The sequence below is a fragment of the Gossypium arboreum genome, chromosome 10 (genome assembly GCF_025698485.1).
Source record: "Gossypium arboreum isolate Shixiya-1 chromosome 10, ASM2569848v2, whole genome shotgun sequence".
Classification (NCBI taxonomy): domain Eukaryota; kingdom Viridiplantae; phylum Streptophyta; class Magnoliopsida; order Malvales; family Malvaceae; genus Gossypium; species Gossypium arboreum.
The window spans coordinates 123,802,863-123,822,729 of record NC_069079.1 but is presented as its reverse complement, the minus strand read 5'-3'; the positions used below and the strand labels follow the sequence as shown (position 1 = coordinate 123,822,729).

Sequence of the window (19,867 nt, the reverse complement as noted above, 5' to 3'; positions counted from 1 at the left end):
CATCAAAGATCACATCTCTACTTACTTGAATTTTGTTTGTTAAAGGGTCCAAGATCCTGTAGCCCTTCTTGACCATACTATACCCAGCAAAAATACCAGGAATAGCTCTTTTGGACAACTTATCCCTCTTTACAGCTGGTATTTAGCTGTAACATAGGCAACCAAAAACTTTCATATGAGCCAATGATGGCTTGAACCTGAACCAGGCCTCAAAAGGTGTCTTGTGAGCAAGTGCTTTGGTTAGAAGCCTATTCTGAATGTAGATAGCAGTATTGACTGCTTTAGCCCACATGGTCTTGGGCAAATTCTTCTCAAACAGTAAACATCTGGCCATATCCATCAAGCTCATGTTCTTCCTTTCATTTACACTATTTTGTTGAGGTGTATAAGTGTTAGTGAGCTGGTGTTTAATACCTGCTTCATTACAAAAGGTATTAAACCCGGATGAAGTATACTCTGTTCCATTATCAGACCTAAGGGTCTTGAGTTTACAACCTATTTCAGTTTCTGCTACAGCTTTAAATTTCTAGAATATTAAAAGTACTTCACACTTATTCCGGTGAAAGTATGCCCAACAATACCTGGAGTAATCATCAATAAATAAAATGAAGTATCTGCTTCCATTCAATGATTCAGTCTTCATGGGGCCATACACATCTGTGTGTACAAGCTGCAGCTTCTCAGAGGCTCTACATGCTTGATTGGTAGAAAATGGTAATCTTGCTTATTTTTCCAATTGACAGACCTCACATACCTCTTCTTCCTCAACAGAGTTGGTGAAGTTTTCAACCAAGTCTTCACTGATCATCTGAGTCATTGATCTGAAGTTGGCATGCCCAAGCCTTTAGTGCCAAAGCTTGGAGTCTTCAGAAGAAACAGTATAGGCATTATCAAAGCCTTTATTCTAGTCCACAACAAAGCTCTTTTCTGTCATGGCTACTGACATGAGCATAGATCCACTTAGATCATTGATCTGACATTCATTTTCTTTGAACACCACAGTATAGCCTTTTTCAACTAACTGAGCTATACTTAACAAGTTTCTGTCAATTTCAGGAACTAACAAAACATTTGAAATGATCTTGTTACCTGTTGGAGTGCAAATAACCACATCTCACTTTCCTTCTGCCTTGATAAAGTGGCCATTGCCAACTTTAACTTTTTTTTTATAGCTTCTGTCTAACGACTTGAAAATAACTGCATCTGGTGACATATGGTTGGTGCAGCCACTATCGAGAAGCCAACCATTTGAGACTTTCTTCTGAGCAAATGAGCAGGAGACTGCAAAGACCTGCTCCTCATTGTCACTGCCTTCTTCAGCTACTCGAGCTTCAGTCTTTGGCTGCTGTTGACTCTACCTTGGTCTTCATTTCTCTTTGCAAACTTTTTCAACATGGCCAATCTTTTTACAGTGTGCCTAAACCAGCATTTGGCTTCTGGATAACCAGGCCTCTTGCAATACCTGCAAGGTCTTTCCCATTTTCTTAAAGTATCTGACTTAGATTTATCCTTCCAAGTCTTCTTTCTTTTATAGGCAGTGGTGCTTGAGCCAGTATTTGTTTTAGCTTGGAAGGCACCCTCCTGGTGCTCCTCCTGTCTACTGGCCCTTCTTTGTTCTTGTGCATAGAGAGCATTGATCAGCTCAGTTAAAGTGATGCTGGTCAAGTCTCTTGAGTCCTCTAATGAGGATATTTTTGCCTCATACCTTTCAGGTAAGGTAGAGAGCACCTTCTCCATTATTCTTGCTTTATTGAACTGCTCTCTAATGAGCCTTATGCTATTAACCACAGCCATTATTCTGTCTGAATACTGCTTGACAGTTTCTTCTTCCTTCATTTTCAAGTTCTCAAAGTCCCTTCTTAAGTTTAGAAGCTGTTGTTGCCTTGTTCTTTTAGTACCTTTGAACTCCTCCTTCAATCTGTCCTAGGCCTATTTTGGTGTCTCACAAGCCATAATCCTTGTGAAAATCACATCTGACATAGAGTTTTGGATGCATGACATGGCTTTGTGCCTCTTGGTCCTTTCATCAGCATGCTGCCTCATTTGAGCCACTGTTGGGTTGGCTCTGCTGGTTCAACATCTGAGTTGACCACCTCCCATAGGTCGAATGCCTGTAGGTAGGTCTTCATTTTAACCACCCATATGTGATAGCCTTCTCCATTGAAGACTGGTGGTGCAACTAGTGAGAAGCCTGATGTAGCCATTGTTTTGAAGGTTGAAATATGACAGGTCCACTAAGAAATGAGCTCATGATACCAACTGTTGGGGATTTGGCACACTTTAACCAGATGAAGTAAGAACTTCAATCTGAACTTTAACAGCAGTGTATTATACCCGGATAAAGAATGAAGGAAAAATGCTTAGAATTCAAGCTTTGAGTTACTGCCATGAATAGAGAACAAAATTTTGAAGGCAGAAAGATGGAGCATATGGAAGTAAAATCTAATGATTTCATTCATAAGAAACATAGGCTTAAAGCCATTACATATACCAGGCATTGGCTGGTCAAAATAATAAATTCATCACTTAAACATTACCTAACTCCACTAGTTACATAGGGACTAGGTGATTTTGCTTGCAAACATAAACAAAGCTGGTGATCAACTCTATCACCATCAAATTATATCAAACATAAACTAAACTAAGTTCAAAATGAACTAGAACACAAAATATGGACTAAACAAACTAAACCATGAAAACTGAAACAGTAGCATGGTTCTTCATCTGGTTAACTCATATTTTAACCGGATAACTTATGCTTTGTAATCAACTCCTTATCTGCATGAGCTACATATCCACCTTTGTTACTGCATGTGTTGCATGGGAACTAACTTCAACAAAAAACAATCAAAATTACAATGGTGGCAACGCATATGTTGCAAATCATCCAATAGACAAATGTCCTTCCTGCGGACATTATTTTATGAAATCTAATGATGTAGTTTTTGTGAATCCCACAAACAAGGGCATACCAGACTCGGGTGAGGAAGGTTTTATCAAGAGGGCAGCAACTTTCATGGTAATGAATAATCTGGTGGTGAGGCCTATGTACACTAGTTTTATTATCACTTTGCTTCACAAGTTCAACATCAAGGATGTGAACGATCTTGAAGAGAAAACCATTGGTGTGGGAGTTAATGAGGTAAAACAATATATTTTGTCTTAATATAACTTTAAAAGCTTTTTTTACCTTTTTCTTTTTTGCCTTGTTTGATACTCCATTCTTAATACCATTAGCTTAAATTTGTTATATTGGTGCAATAGGCGGTTGAATTTCTTTGGGCATCGATGCAATCCAAGACAATGCTTACTGATGTTTTCCTTGGTGGGAAGAAACAGTCCTCTATGAAATATGAACCTATTATGCACTGAAGTCTTGGATTTAATGATCAATATGTTCAAACCTTTCATTTTAGAAATTGAAACCTATAAATTAAGGTATCATTTTGAGAAGTGGTTCTTTTTGTTCTTGCAATTGTCTCATCTAGAAACAATGTTCAAGAATGTCTTCAATTTTATAACTTGAAGCTATATGCTTTTATCTAATCCTCAATAGCTTTTATATATAAGTTTCCCTATACTTAAAGAGTTCAAAGTGAATATTATTTATATGCAATAATTGAAATATAATATGGGACATAAAAATATTGGAAAGAATCCTTTAAGTACTCACTTCAACTCTGTTTAAAAGTAGTTGTATGTTTGAATAGGCTATCCAATTCACTAAATAGCCTACACACTGCAAAATCTACCAAGGCATGGCTACCATGACTGCTAACTCTATTTGCCATGTCTTAAACTCTACTTTGTGCAACTAGGGAATAAAATTGCCAGGGCATCGTTGCAATTCTTTTAATTGATAGAGATCCTTGATTCTAGGGACCCTTTTAGTAAAACCTTACAAATAAAGAAATCTAATCTCCTAAACTATCTCTGAATCCCTAATTGAAAGCTTCAAATCCCTTATTGACGGGTTATGTTAATTATCCAAGTCAAACATATTTTATTCCTTACTTAAAATTGAAAACCAAAGCCCTATACTTAGAACTAAATGATCTAAAGGTAATACCATTTGCATGTTATAATAGAAACACAGTATCAGACTTGAAAATAGTGGAAAAAAATCCCTTGTTGCCCTCTTCAACTCAAATTTTTTGAGACCCAATGAAGAAAAGTAGCCATTTATTTGCTTAGGCCATCCATTCCCTTTAACCATTATAAAGAGCCTAGACACTGTTTCAACCAAGGTATGGATGCCAACACTGTTAGCTTGAAGCTTCTTGTTGACTCAACTAGCCAAAGAGTTTTATTTGCAGAATCTGGGAAAGATTTTGTTGATTTTATGTTCAACATTTTGTCATTACCTATTGGCAGTGTCATAAAGCTTCTCACCAAAGAACAGATGGTGGTTTCCCTTGGAAACCTTTACGACAGCCTTGAGAATATGAACGATACCTATATTCACTCACCAAAAAACAAAGACACCCTTTTGAAGCCTATAGTTCCCAACAATGCTGCAAATGTGCCTCACTTGTTGCCAACACTCGAATTTTCCAAACCCATCGGAATTTATAGGTGTGGTAATTACCTTCGTAGCAACTGTGATCTTTATGTTTCCAATGATTCTAAATCTATTTGTCCTTCCTGCAATAATGTTATGAATCAAACTGCAACCAATGTTAATCCAAAAAATAAGGATTCATCTACTAATGAGGGAGGTTATGTGAAGGGGTTGTTACTGTTGAAGCTGGCTTACATGCAAACCATGAAGCAGACCAAGCTGCCCCGAGCCATGCAAGTTGTTGCTGAAGATCATGCAGATGTTTTGTTACTTAGTTAGATATGAACTAAGTTGTTAGCATGTTTGACGTAATTAGGTGCTGGTAGATTGATAAATCAGCTTTACCAAGTGTACAAGTTATGTTTATCAAGTTTCTATGCTACTTAGTGGAGTTAGGTAAATGTTTAGGTAGCATTTTTCATCATTTTGGCTAGCTAAATGTTTCGTATATGTAATGGCTTTATGCCTTTATTCAATGTAATGAAAATCTTTCAAATTCTTCTTTATTTTCTGGTTTTACTTAAGCACTTTTAAGTTCACAAAACTATAGCCGATTCTCTATTTGATCAGCAAGAAATTGAAGCTTATTGCTTAAGTTTTTATCAAAGTTTCACATTTTGTTTTCTTAGTTCCAACAGTTATATACATTATCATGGATGATCTTGTTGTGAGGCCTATGTCAGCCATATCTTGTTTCACTTTACTGAACAAGTTCAATATCAAGGATGCAGGGGTTCTTTAAGAGAAAACCATTGATATAGGAATGGATGAGGTAAGACATAATCTGATTTCTTTTGCTGCCTTAATTTTTTATGTAACAAGTGAGAAATTTTAAGAATGCGAGCACTGGTTTTAAACTTGCTTTTCTGTAAATAGTGTGTGAAGTTGCTAAAGGCTTCATTTCAGTCCAAGATTGTGCTCAGTGATGTGTTCCTCGAGAAGAAGATGGGCGAAAGCAATGCTGGTAGCTCTTCTGGAGTAAATTCAATCGTGATATAGGACAAGCTGGTTGATTTTCAGTTTGCAAGATTGTTTTATGAGTCTCTCAATCTAAGAAGAGATGCTCATTGGTTTTTCTTTGAACTTTATGTTGAAATATGTATATATTTTAAATTTAATTAGGTAGATAAATCTTATTTGGATAGATAAGTTTTATTCATATTCTAGAAATATTTTTATTTTATCTTTTAGTAGTTTACTAGAATAAGGGACTATTTTCTTTTTATGTTTTAGTAGTTTATTAGAATAAGGAACTATTTTTCCAATTAGGATTAGGACTTTTTTCTCTATTTAAGTTCAATTCTTTAGTTAATAAGAGAAGTACAATTTTATTCAAAGCTCTCTTGAAATCTTTCATGGCATCTGAGCTAGGTTAAAATCTCTAGTAACATCATGGTTAAAACAACCTTTCTTGAAGATAAGAGGTCCAACAATCAAACAGAGGAAAAAGTTCTACAGATTGAAACAACTACCGAGAGTACAATGACTCAAGGGACGAGGCGTCTCACCTTTCTTTTCAACCGACATCTCACAAGTTGAATGGCAAGAATTATCTCGAAATGGTCGCAATCAGTAAAATTAGCAATTGATGGGCGGCAAGCTAGGTCATTTAAATGGAGAAGTTGAGCAACCACAAGTGGGTGATCCAAAGATGAGCAAGTCGAGGTCGAAAATTCTATGGTAATTGCGTGGCTTATTAATTCCATGGAATCTTCCATAGGTAAACCTTTTCTTTTTCTCCCAAGCGCTAAAGATGTTTGGGACGTGTGAAAGACACCTATTCAGATTTAGAAAACGCTTCATGATTTTTGAGTTAAAATAAAAGCGTGGAAAGCTAGGCAAGAGGAAAAGAAGTTACTCTTTATTATAATGAGATGATGTCTCTTTGGCAAGAAGCTGGATTAGTGTTATAATGATGAATGAGAGTGTCCGGAGATGGTGTAAAAGCTATGAAAAAGAAGAGAATGAAAGAGCTTATTTGTTTCATTTGGTTTAAATAAAGAATTTGATGAAGTGAGATCTCGGATCCTAGGGAAAAACCGCTTTCAAAACTTCGTGAGATTTTTTCTGAGGTTAGAAGAGAAGAGACAAGGAGAAAAGTAATGTTAAAGCCGTGGTTTGAAGCTAATGATGATAATTACGCTCTTGTAACTATTAAAAATAATGATGATAGTGAAAAAAGAAAAACCTTGGTGCGATCTTTGCAAAAAATATTGGCACACTCGTGAAACGTGTTGGAAGCTCCATGGGAAACCGACAAATGGAAGGAAAAAGAATGGCAATGGTCATGGTTCACAATCAGGGGATAGCAGAGCTTTTCAAACAACTAATGGAAATTATGAGGGCCAAAGTTCTCTGGAAGGGTCTCCATTCATTAAGGAACAATTAGAGCATCTACACAAGTTTTTTCAATCACCACAATTTGGATGAATTCTTCTATTCCTAACTCATCCAATAATCCTTCTTCCTCTTTTGCCCAATCAGTAATCGATTTTTACTTTTTTTCAAGTGTCAAGCCTTGTAAAACAAACACATGGATCGTCGATTCGGAGCTAGTGATCACATGACTAGCAGTCATTTTCTTTTTCAACTTACACACCTTGCGCAGAAACAAAAAGATCAAAGTAGCAGATGGGTCCTTCAAAGAATAGCGGAAAGGCCTTGTTAAAATTTTATATTCCTTGGTTTTACATGATGTTTTACATGTGCCAAATCTAGCTTGTAATCTCATATCGGTCGAAGAATTATCCATCCTTAAATTGTCATGTTATATTTGACTCCTCTATGTGTAAGTTTCAGGACATGGTCTCGGGGAGGATGATTGGCAATGCTAAAGAATTTGGTGGAATTTACTTTCTTGAAGACGACCATCTAAGTCAACCAACAACTACTTTATGTTTAAATTCTTTTTCTGATTTTGATAAGGTTATGATTTGGCATTATAGGCTTGGACATCCTAATTTTTATTATTTAAGATATTTGTTACCTAATCTATTTAAAAATAAAAGTCCTTCTTCATATCATTGTGAATTTTGTGAATTGACTAAACATCATCGGTCATTCTTTCCACCTCAAAAATATAAAGCCTCCAAACCTTTTTTGTTAATTCATAGTGATGTTTGGGGACCTTCAAGAGTCTCGACTTTTTCAGGAAAACGTTGGTTTGTCACATTTATTGATAATCATACTCGACTTTGTTGGGTGTTTTTATTAAAATATAAGTTCAAAGTTAAAAATGTGTTTCAGTCTTTTTATGTTATGGTGAAAACACAATTTGGTGTGAAAATAGAAGTATTTCGAACTGACAATGGTGGGGAATTTTTTAGCGACCAATTAGGTATTTTCTTAACCAAACATGGAATAGTCCACCAAAGTTCTTGTACAAATACACCACAACAAAATAGGATTGCAGAAAGAAAAAACTGACATCTTTTGGAAGTAACTAGAGCCTTGATGTCCACTAGTCAAGTACCACGTTATCTTTGGGAAGCCTTGTTAATGACTACATATCTTATTAATAGAATGCCCAATAAAATTCTAAATTATAGAACTCCTTTTAGTCTCTTTAAAGATAACTTTCCTAACTCTAAATTGATTCTGATTTATCCTCCGAGTTTTGGGGTGTAGTGTTTTGTTCATCTTCACAACCAAGATAAACTAGATCCTAGAGCAAAAAAATGTGTCTTTGTTGGTTATGCTTCTAATAAAAAGGGTTACAAATGTTATAATCCAATTGATAGGAAGATTATAGTTACCATAGATGTCACATTTGTTGAAACAAAATCTTATTTTCATTCTAATCTTCGTGGAGGAATTATACTAAAAAGATTCTATAATTGATCAAGAAGAGACTAGGAATATACAACATAGGGATTCTAATAATGGGAAGGCGAATTTATAATTAACACAAAAATTAATGATGTTAATGTTAATGAAAAGGAGGATAAAGGTGTAGAGTCGATCATGAAAATAAAGAACAAACAAAGGAGTTAATTGTTTACTCAAGAAGAAATCGAAATCAAGAAAGTGGAATCCACCAGATTCATCACCAAGAATTCGACCGCAAGATCTGTCAAAAGCCGGTAAAGCTCATAATCCACCAATGAATTTTTCGATTTAGATATTCTAATTGCCAAAAGAAAAGGTGTTAGAAATATTGTCAAATATCCCATGTCTAACTTTGTATCCTATAAAGCCTTATCTTCGACATTCTCAACCTTTGTTTCGTGTCTCGATCTCGTCCAAATACCAAAAAATGTGAAAGATGCTTTACAGGTTCCTGAGTGGAAGGAGGCTATTTTAGAGGAGATGCGTGCTCTTGAAAAAACAGGTACATGGGAAACAATGGAATTACCTGTAGGGAAAAAAACAGTGGGCTGTAAATGGGTGTTCATAACCAAATTCAAACCAGATGGATCTTTAGATAGATACAAAGCCCGGTTGGTAGCAAAAGGGTACACTCAAACATACGGGATAGATTATCTTGAAACATTTACTCCAGTGGCCAAATTAAATTCCGTCAGAGTTCTTTTATCAATTGATGTTAATCTTGATTGGTCTTTACAGCAACTAGATGTGAAGAATGCTTTCCTAAATGGAAAACTTGAAGAAGAAGTTTACATGGATCCTCCTCCAGGTTTTGAAGAAAAATTTGGAATTGAGTATGTAAACTCAAGAAATCTTTATACTGATGCAAGCGGTCTCCTCGAGCTTGGTTTGAACGATTCATTCAAGTTGTTAAAAAACAAGGTTACTCACAAGGGCAAGCTGATCACACAATGTTCTATCGACATTCACAAAAAGGTAGAATAGCTGTTATTATAGTTTATGTCGATGATATCATTCTTACAGGAGATGATGTGGATGAAATAAGACGTTTCAAGGAGCATCTAGCATTGGAGTTTGAGATCAAAGACTTGGGTCCTTTGAAATACTTTCTTGGAATGGAAGTTGCTCGATCAAAGAAGGGTCTTGTGATCTCTCAGAAAAAAAATGTGATTGATCTTTTAAAAGAGGCTGGGATGAGTGGTTGCCGCCCAGCTGACACACCAATTGATCCAAATGTAAAATTTGAAACTAAAGAAGGTCAATTAGTTGATAAAGGGCAGTACCAAAGATTAGTTGGTAAGTTAATTTACTTATCACATACAAGGCCAGACATAGCTTTTGCAGGAAGCTTAGTGAGTCAATTTATGCACTCCCAATAGAGGAACATAAAGAAGCGGTGTTTGAATTCTAAGATACTTGAAGAGTTCAAGAAAGGGCTTATTCTTCAAGAAATCGAACAAAGAGGAATTGAAGCTTATCTGAGATGTAGATTGGGCGGGCTTAATAATGCATGTAAGATCTACATCAGGATCTGTACATTTGTTTGGGAAACCTTGTGACTTGGCGAAGCAAAAAACAAACTGTTGTAGCAAGTAGTAAAGTGAAGTGAGTTTAGATCAATGGCTCAAGGAATTTGTGAAATGGTTTGGTTAAAAGAATTATGGAAGAGTGAGGAAACCAATAACTTCACCAATGAAGTTGTCTTTGTGATAGCAAAGCGCCATTAGCATTGCTCACAACCCAGTCCAACATGAGAACTAAACATGTTGAGATTGATAAACACTTTATCAAGGAAAAGATTGAAGAAGGCCAAGTGTGCATGCCATTTGTTCCTTCAAAAGCAAGATTGTTGACATACTCACCAAAGGACTCTCTAAGACAAGCTTTGATTTTCTTGTAAGCAAGTTGGGCATGATTGATATATATGCACCAACTTGAGGGAGGGTGTTGAAATATGTATATATTTTAAATTTAATTAGGTAGATAAATCTTATTTGGATAGATAAGTTTTATTCATATTCTAGAAATATTTTTATTTTATCTTTTAGTAGTTTACTAGAATAAGGAACTATTTTCTTTTTATGTTTTAGTAGTTTATTAGAATAACGGAACTATTTTTCCAATTAGGATTAGGACTTTTTTTTCTCTATTTAAGTTCAATTCTTTAGTTAATAAGAGAAATACAATTTTATTCAAAGCTCTCTTGAAATCTTTCACTTTAGCAGTTTTGTATGAGAATCATTTGAGCCTCCTTTCTGATAATAGTGTGGTTTTAACGAGTCTTAACTTATTTAAGTACTACAATCTTTTAGCTTCCTATAGGAGTTTGGATAACCTGTATCTCAAATATAAGTAGTTTTCTTGTTTACTTAAATATGTATGTATGCATGCATGTAGCACTTATCAAGTCTAATTCAAAAATATGAAAGCTCAAATAAGTACTGATAGATAACCTTTGAAGCCTTTTGAATTTTAATTGCTATAAAGATTCAAACCCTCAAAGGCTCAACCCTTATTCTATATTCCTATCCTTGGATCCAAGCAAGCCTTACAATAAATGTTTTTTTGAGAACCTGAGTTTACTTGGTTCATTTAATCACCTTTAAGAAATGTTTTCAATTCATCTCCCTAATAGGAAGAGCTGGTTTGAGGTGACAAATGGCTATGAACATGTATCTTTAGTTAAAGAAAGACCAAAAAAAGGACACTAACGGTTAGTGTTGCAGTTCAATCGCCCTATCTATACTTTTGAGTAAAGAAATATTTAGAAGGCCTCTGTTAGTATAAGTATATTGAACTTCATACAAAAAGGATGTCGGTTCAAGCGATTACAAATCAATTGATTGGTCTTAAAAAACAGATTAGCCTGCAATATTCCAATGTTTAAATATGTACAAAGAAGAATCATAAATCAATTCCAAATTACATATGATACATATATGGACCAACCAAGAAGTCAGGTGCTTCTCTCTTACCTTTCAATTCAGCAAATTTACCCTAACATCTTTCCCTTTGATTTTGAATCTATAGATTGTTTCAGTGTAAGTTTTTTATTGTTTGCAGGTAAACTGCCTTTCGAAAGGATCTTGTGGCAATTCACCTGGTTGTACAACATTGTTAACGACCCTGTAACCAATAATCATTTGTTTCACAGACTATTACTGCATATCTAGTGTTATTAGAATAAAACATGAAAAAATTGAAGAAAAAAAAAGTTGTAGAAAAGATCAGAATCTGATATTATCCCTAAGAAACAAGGCACTTAACCAACTATTATAAATTAAAGCAAAAATCGGCTGATAAAAAGCACAGAGCCGAGCAGTGATGTTGAAAGTTGTCAACAATGCAGTGGCAAGTAAATGTCCACAAGAATGCAGCAGCAAGCTAATATCCATTATGTATTTTGGTTGTTAAACTTTTGTAACATGTGACTTTTATTGGTTTGATTGTAACCTTTTGTTTAGCTAAGGATTAGTCAAGTACTTAGCTGATTTAGTAGCTTTTTAGGTTATCATTAAGTTGATTTTACAGCTTGGATACTAGTGCAAGTTAAATTTGTTTTCTTCCAATGTATTTGAACTATTTATGTACATGTTATATTGCTAATTAAAAGTAATGAGATAAGTCAATACTTTTCTCTCATCCAACATCCATTTTTGCTTCTGTTTTTCATCTTTCAAACACAAATTTTTGGTGTTTTTGATCTTTGCATACTGATTTAAACTCAACAAGTAAAAATTCCTTTGTTGGAATGGCCTTGGGACCCTTCATGACAGCATTGAAAATTCGGGTGATACCTTACATGCAGTCAGTGGCAAACAATAACACCCCATTAACTTTTGTTTTGTGCAAATACAAAATGAAATTGTTGAGGGCATCATTGTAATCCAAGGGGTGCTTACTGATGTGTTCCTTGGGAAGGAAGTAACTAAAGTATCAAATTAAGTGATTTGGTGTTCATGCAATTGTGTTTCTATGCTGGAAATGATGTTTATGCTCTTCAACAAAAATAAATGATGGGTTATGTTCTTAACTTGTTTTATTCTTGTAAATAAACTTCAAGTATATCAGTCCAATTACTATAAACTATTTATAGCTCTAATCTTGGGATCTAGATAATGCCTAGATTGAGCAAGGCTTAGATCACCCTTACCCAAATAAAAAAATTTCTACCTTATGTATGTTTATAGATATAACCTTGAAAGTAGTTGAAAGAATCCCTTGTACACATCTGCTCCATTTGTTTATATGTGCTTTGACTATCCATTCCCATCAGTCCTTTACTCCTTCGATTGCTTTCAAGTATAAAGAGCCTAAAGACTAAATCCAATTATACCACTTTATAACTTTTTGTTTGATTTTTTATGCAAGAGCGTTGAACTACTGAAGGCGTCACTACTATCTAAGACAGTGCCCTCTGATTCTCATTTTTATCTTATGGTTTATTAAAGTGCCCTATGCTCCTTAAATCCTACGCTTTGCCGAGAAAACAAGAGCAATTATTAAATGAATTTTATTGTGGTAGCCAAGAAACCAACATTGGTTGCTTATACTCTTATGTTATAAGGTTTTGGAAAGAATGAGAAGAAAGGCACACAAAATTAAATGATAAGAGGCCCTATTTATGCAAGTAGAATTGTAGAAAACTAAGATAATTTCTCTTTTCAAAAACAACAAAAGAAAAAAAAACGTTTAAAATACAAATTAAATTCAAAATTTAAAAGGAGATAAAAACTAAGAAAGACTTCGTCAAAGCTCATATCACTTATATATGTAACCTCATAAGTAAATAAGAGATAATTATCGATTATTGAAGTCCCAAGACAGTAATTATCAGCATTAGTTATCAGTTTCTGGAAAAATGTGTTATGCGCCTTGGCATAAAATCTAGTCACAGGTCTAGACGAGAAAGTATTCTTGCTTCGACCTATGGTTACTCAAAGATAGATTCGTGTTTGACTGAACCCCCTTCCCAAACTAACGTTTGTGATAAAAAATAAACTCCCCCTTTGTTTCATAGTGGTAGCCTTTTTATAGGCTGGTAATTACAAAGGAAAATCCTTATCTAATTTCTAATTTAAAGTCCTAATAGAATTCCTAATTTAAAGTTTATAAGAAAATAGAAAACCTAGTAAAACTAAAACTCCTAAAGAAATTAAATAAATGTAAAACTCTAATTCCTATTCCTCCGTTGATATTGTTTTCCAATGAAAACATCTATATCATTACTCCCCCTCTCAGAGTTGAGCTTGTCCTCAAGCTCAAATTCAGGATAAGCTGCTCGAAAATTATCAATTGGTTCTCAAATGGCATATTCTTGAGGACATCCTGCCTATTGCACTAATAGTTCCCGCCGACCTCAATTAAGCCTGGTATTAATAATAGCTTGTGTAGTAGGCAAGGCCTTGCCATCATATACTAAGGGCAAGTCTCCTACCACATCTGGTTGAGGTCTCTTGTATTCTTTGAGGAAAGAAACATGGAATACATTATGTATTCTGCTGCCTGTAGGTAATTCAAGCTGATAGGCCACTGATCCTATTTTGTTCAAGACTTTAAAAGGACCAAAATATTTTGGCAATAACTTGTGATGCTTCTGTTTAGTTATCGTCAATTGTCGATACTATTGAGCCGTAACCAAACCCAATCCTCGACTTTAAAATTCAACTCTCTGTGTCCCAAATCATAAGTGGCTTTCATTCGTTGCTGAGCTTGCAAGAGTCTATCCCGAGTATTGTGTAAAAGTGCATCCCTATCTTGTAGAGCCTTATCCACAGCTTCAATCCTTGTAGAACCAGCTGAATAGGAGAGAAGTCGAGGTGGATCCCTACCGTATACTAATTGGAAGGGAGTGGCCTTTAGGGCAGTATGATATGAGGTGTTGTAGCAATACTCAGCCCATAAAACCCAATCTACCCATCGTCGTGGGACGATCACTAGAGAGGCATCGAGGTACATTTCTATTGTTCGGTTAACTACCTCATCGACCATCGATTGGGGATGGTATGTTTGAGGAAAAGCGAGCTTAGAACCACTTTGACGAAATAATTCCTTCCAAAATAGGTGAGGAAAACTTTATCACGATTCAAACTATGGATTCCAAAGCAAGCCATGAAGTCAGAATACCTCTGCAAAGAAGACGGTAGCAACAGATATAGCAGTAAATGGATGGGACAAAGGTAAAAAATAAGCGTACTTCGACAGTCTTTCCACAACCACCATAAGTACCGATTTCCCTTTTACTTTGGGTAGACCCTCCACGAAATCCATAGAGGTATCAGGCCAAACATGTTGTGGTATTGGAAGAGGTTGAAGTAAACCTGCAGGCTGTAAATTTTGCCATTTGTGGCGTTGGCATACTAAACAATGTTGCACAAATTCTGAGGTTGCAAGCTTCATTCCTTTCCAAAAAAATCTTGGCGAAGACGATGCAATGTTTTCAATTCCCCTTCATGTGCCATAGCATGTATGGAGGAGATAAGAGTGGGAATAATTGGTGAGGTAGGTAAAAGGTACAACCTCCCTTTGAAGAAAATCAACCCATCTTGTGCAACCCAATCAGACCCCAACTCTCCTTGTAGAATTCTTTACTGGAGTTGTGATAATTCTGGGGAAGCTTCTATTTCTCGTTTGATGGCTTTAAGAATTTCAACTTGAGGGAATGAAACAGTCATGAGGTGTGGTAAGTCTTCGTCTTTTCTAGATAAAGCATCTGCATACTGCTCAACTTTCACCTTTATATTCCACTCCAAAATCAAACCCCATTAGCTTGCTGATCCAATGTTGTTGTGGGGATGTCGTAAGTCGTTGGTCTAACAAATACCTAAGACTGAAGTGATCAGTACGGATGAGGAAGTGCCTTCCCCAAAGATAGGGTCGCCAATGAGTCACTGCCTTTGCCAAACCAATTAATTCACCTTCGTAGGCAGCCAACTTAAGGTGTCGATTTGCAATCTTGCAACTGAAAAAAGACAATAGGGTGTCCCTTTTTGTTGCAGTACGGCTCCAAACCCACTGTCCGAAGCATCACATTCAACCACAAATTCCTCCGCAAAGTTGGGTAATTGCAAAACTGGGGCTGCTGAAAGAGAAGTTTTTAATTGAGTGAAAGCAACATCAGCTTCCTTAGTCCAGTTGAAGGCATTTTTCTTTAGAAGAGATGTTGAGGGTGCAGCCACTTGTCCATAATTCTTGATGAATTTTCTGTAACATCCTGCCAACCCAAGAAAGCCTCGTAGAGCCTTGGTAGTTTTTGGAGTTGGCCAATCGGTGACATCTTTAATTTTAGTGTGATCAACCTCAACCCCTTCACCATGGATGACATGACCGAGGTAGGTTACCTGAGACTCTCCAAAGAAACACTTGGATTTCTTTAATAACAACATATTATCCTGTAAGAGTTCAAAAACTAATCTTACATGATGCATATGTTCAGTCCATGTTTTGCTATAAATTAATATGTCATCAAAGAAGACTAAAACAAACTTACGCAAGTAAGGGCGAAAACGTCATTCATCAAACTCTGAAATGTGGAAGGGGCATTGGTAAGCCCGAATGGCATGACAAGAAACTCAAAGTGTCCATGGTGGGTTCGGAAGGCTGTCTTTTCTACATCAGTGGTTGCCATTCTAATTTGAAAATATCCCGACCGTAAATCCAATTTTGTAAAATATTTTGCCCCATGAAGTTCGTCCAACAATTCATCCACGATAAGAATCAGATATTTTTCTTTAACAGTGCAAGCATTAAGCTCTCGATAATCGATGCAAAAACGCCATGACCCGTCATGCTTCTTTACTAATAGTACTAGAGAAGAGAATGGTGATCTACTGGGTCGAATGATTCCTTGTTGTAACATTTGATCACACTGCTTCTCAATCTCATCCTTTTGAAAATATGGATATCGATAAGGCCTGACTACAATTGGTCCCGTTCCTGGCTTGAGAGTTATACGATGGTTACATTTGCGGTTAGGAGGTAACCCAGATGGTTCTTGGAATAAATGCGCAAATTCTACCAGTAGTTTATCTAATACTATATTAGTTAAATCCTGTCCCTGTATCAAACTAAGTCGTAGAACTTCCTCTGGGTGCTGCCCTTGCCAGAGTATCTTCTTCTTGTTTACTGCAAATTGCATAGTTAAGGAGCTGGAATCCTATAAAATTGGACCAAGGGTACACAACCATTTAACCCCCAAAATCATATCAAACCCTTCTAATGGTATTGTATAAAAATTAGCTTGAAAGTTGTTATTGGCCACAACGAACTGTACTGATTTATAAATGCCAATGCTAGGAACCCGTTCTCCGTTTGCTACACATACTTGCAACCCCAATTTCTTTTGTATTTTCAGTCCCAATCTTGGCACTAGACCTTCACGTAGAAAGTTATGTGTACTGGCTGAATCAACGACAACTAACACTGTTTTCCCTGACACCTTTGCTGGTAGTTACATAGTAGATGAATTGCAAGTTCCTCTAATGGCATGTAAGGAAATTTCAAGATCATCTACCTCATCATCTTGCTCATCTTCAATATCTGGTACTTCTATCCAAAATAGCCTTTTACATTTGTGCCCCATGGAGTAAGACTCGTCACAATTATAACACAATCCCTTGGCCCTTCTCTCCGCCATATCTGCTGGTGTCAATCTTTTGATAAATGGTGCGGAAGAGCCTATTTTGCTGTTATTCCCCATTGGTTTCGTTGTTTGTCCTCCTCCCTTTGCAAAGCTCTTAGTTGTTGGAGAAATTGAAGTGCTGCCAGCGTTTTGGAAAGCTGACCAGTTTAGATTGGTTTGAGATAACATCTTGGAAGAGACTTTTTGTTTACGTTCCAAAGTTCGAGCCATATTCATTGCAACTCCAAGGTTTCCCGGTTGTTGCATCTCGATATCAATTCTAAGTTCCTCTACCAATCCGGCAATAAAAAGGTTTACTTGTTGTCGAGGTTTTAGATCAGTAGTCTTAGCCTGTAGTGATTGAAATTGGCGTTGATATTCTTCTACCGTCCCAATTTGTCTTAAGTTTGCAAGTTCCCCTAAGGGGTTATTACTCATAGGTGGCCCAAACCTGACATGACAACACTCTCTAAAGCGCTCCCAATCCAGATTTGTCTCCTCTTCCTCGATTTGATCAAACCACAATTGTGCTTCTCCTAAGAGATGGAATGAAGCTAAGCCGACTTTGTCTTCTTCGTTGGTCCGCTGATTGCCAAAAAAATTTTCTCATCTTTTTAACCATCCTAAAGGATCTCCAACACCATCATAAGTGGGAAATTCCATCTTGGAGTATCTTGGCACCATGCCCACATCGTGCCTTGTTCTTCATTATTTTTTTCTGAATTCCCTTTCGTTGTCTTTTGGACCGAAAGAGATAAGATCGCCATCTGCTCCTCTAATGCTTGTTGCCTTGTAGCCATTTGTTCCATGAATGCCTCCACTTGGTCATCAAAGTTTTTCGTCACCCATGACGGTGACTCGATACCAAGTTGTTATGCGCCTTGGCGTAAGATCTAGTTACAGGTCTAGACAAGAAAGTATCCTTGCTTCGACCTATGGTTACTCAAAGGCAGATTCATCTTTGACTGAACCCCCTTCCCAAACTAACATTTGTAATAAAAAATAAACTCCCCCCTTTGTTTCATATTGGCAGCCTTTTTATAGGCTGGTAATTACAAAGGAAAATCTTAATCTAATTCCTAATTTAAAGTCCTAATAAAATTCCTAATTTAAAGTTTATAAGGAAATAGAAAACCTACTAAAACTAAAACTCTTAAAGAAATTAAATAAATGTAAAACTTTAATTCTTATTCCTCCGTTGATATTGTTTTCCAATGAAAACATCTATATCAAAATGTTGGAGGCCAGTTGTAGATATAGATCATTGGGAAGTATCACCCTTGTAAATCACCAAGACTTATTTACTAGCATTGACCATTCCACTTCTCTGTGGCCCTTGGTTACTGCATATTAACCTCTCTATATATAGCACTGATATATTTAACCTCACAAGTAAATAAGAGATAATTATAGATTATTGAATTCTCAAGACCGAAATTATTAGCCTTAGTTATCAGTTCCTAGTCAAATGTTGGAGGCCAGTTGTAGATACATAGATCATTGGGAAGTATCACCCTTGTAAATCACCAAGACTTATTTACCAATATTCCACTTCTCTGTGGCCCTTGTTTACTGCATATTAACCTCTATATATATATATAGCACTGATATATGTAACCTCATAAGTAAATAAGAGATAATTATCGATTTTTGAATTCCCAAGACAGTAATTATTAGCATTAGTTATCAGTTCCTGGACAAATGTTGGAGGCCAGTGGTCGATATATAGATCATTGGGAAGTATCACCCTCGTAAATCACCAAGACCTATTTACTATAGCATTGACCATTCCACTTCTCTGTGGCCCTTGCTTACTGCATATCAACCTCTCTATATATAGCACACAACTCTTTCAAATTTATCAGGGCTGAAACCGTAATAAACAACATTGACGAACTCGCATTCAAACGATAGTTTATTTTTCAATGGCAGCCCCGACTTTTTCAATGGCAGCGCCGACTCCCAGTCCCACAGCTGTCAGCTTGAAGCTTCTGATAGACTCAATAACCCACAGAATTCTGTTTGCTGAAGCAACTAAAGATTTTGTTGATTTTCTCTTCAATATTATGTCGTTACCTGTTGGCACTGTGATAAGGCTCCTTAATAAACAAGGAACAGCGGGGTGCATTGGAAACATTTACGACAGCATTGAAAATTTGAGCGAATCCCATATGCTGAAAGCATCAGAAAAGGACATCCTTTTTGAAGCCAATGGTTATGAACTATTCAGCTAATGTAGCTCCCTTGTTGCCAAGCATGGAATTCTTAAAATGCACCAAGCTTTATATGTGTTGCAACAGGTACGTGACAAATTATCAGACTACCCGCTGTCCTCGCTGCGGTAAGGCTATGAACCATAATTTAACTTTTTTGGATACGACAAACAAAGCTCCAAACTTGGGCGAGGCAGGTTTCGTTAAGGGAGTAATGCCTTACATGGTAATGGATGATCTGACAGTGAGGCCTTTGTCTGCTAAATCTATTATCACTTTGCTCAACCACTACAACATCAAGGATCTGGGTGATCTTGAGAGAAAGTCATTGCTGTTGGAGTTAATGAGGTAAAACAATAGTTTTTTTCCTTTTGATTCTTGTTTGACACTCCATTCTTAATAACGTTGGCTTAAACTTGCTCTATTTGTGCAATAGGGATTGGAATTGCTTAGAGCATCCATGCTTTCCAAGACAGTGCTTACTGATGTTTTCCTCGGTGTGAAGAAAAAGATCTTTGTAAAGTCTGATCCTATTATTCACTGAAGTCTTGGATTTAATGATCAATCTGTTCAAGCCCAGATAATTTCATTTAAGAAATTGAAACCAGTAAATTGTAGTATCATATTGAGAAATGGTTCTTTTTG

At 36.2% G+C, this 19,867-nt stretch overlaps 2 protein-coding genes across 2 annotated transcripts; one reads left to right on the top strand and one right to left on the bottom strand.

The window, feature by feature from the left end:
* The first annotated feature begins 4,249 nt into the window (after positions 1-4,249).
* LOC108488010 (uncharacterized) lies at positions 4,250-4,840 on the top strand. The gene has a single exon (XM_017792330.1). The coding sequence runs from the start codon at positions 4,250-4,252 to the stop codon at positions 4,838-4,840; it is 591 nt and encodes a 196-aa protein (XP_017647819.1).
* Positions 4,841-14,976: 10,136 nt separating this feature from the next.
* Positions 14,977-17,809, bottom strand: LOC128282166 (uncharacterized). The gene is made up of 5 exons (XM_053020335.1): positions 17,651-17,809; positions 16,902-17,594; positions 15,879-16,544; positions 15,307-15,780; positions 14,977-15,123 (listed from the first exon to the last, which is right to left on the bottom strand). Exons 1-5 carry the CDS (start codon positions 17,807-17,809, stop codon positions 14,977-14,979), a joined length of 2,139 nt encoding a protein of 712 aa, XP_052876295.1.
* Between the last annotated feature and the right edge of the window lie 2,058 nt (positions 17,810-19,867).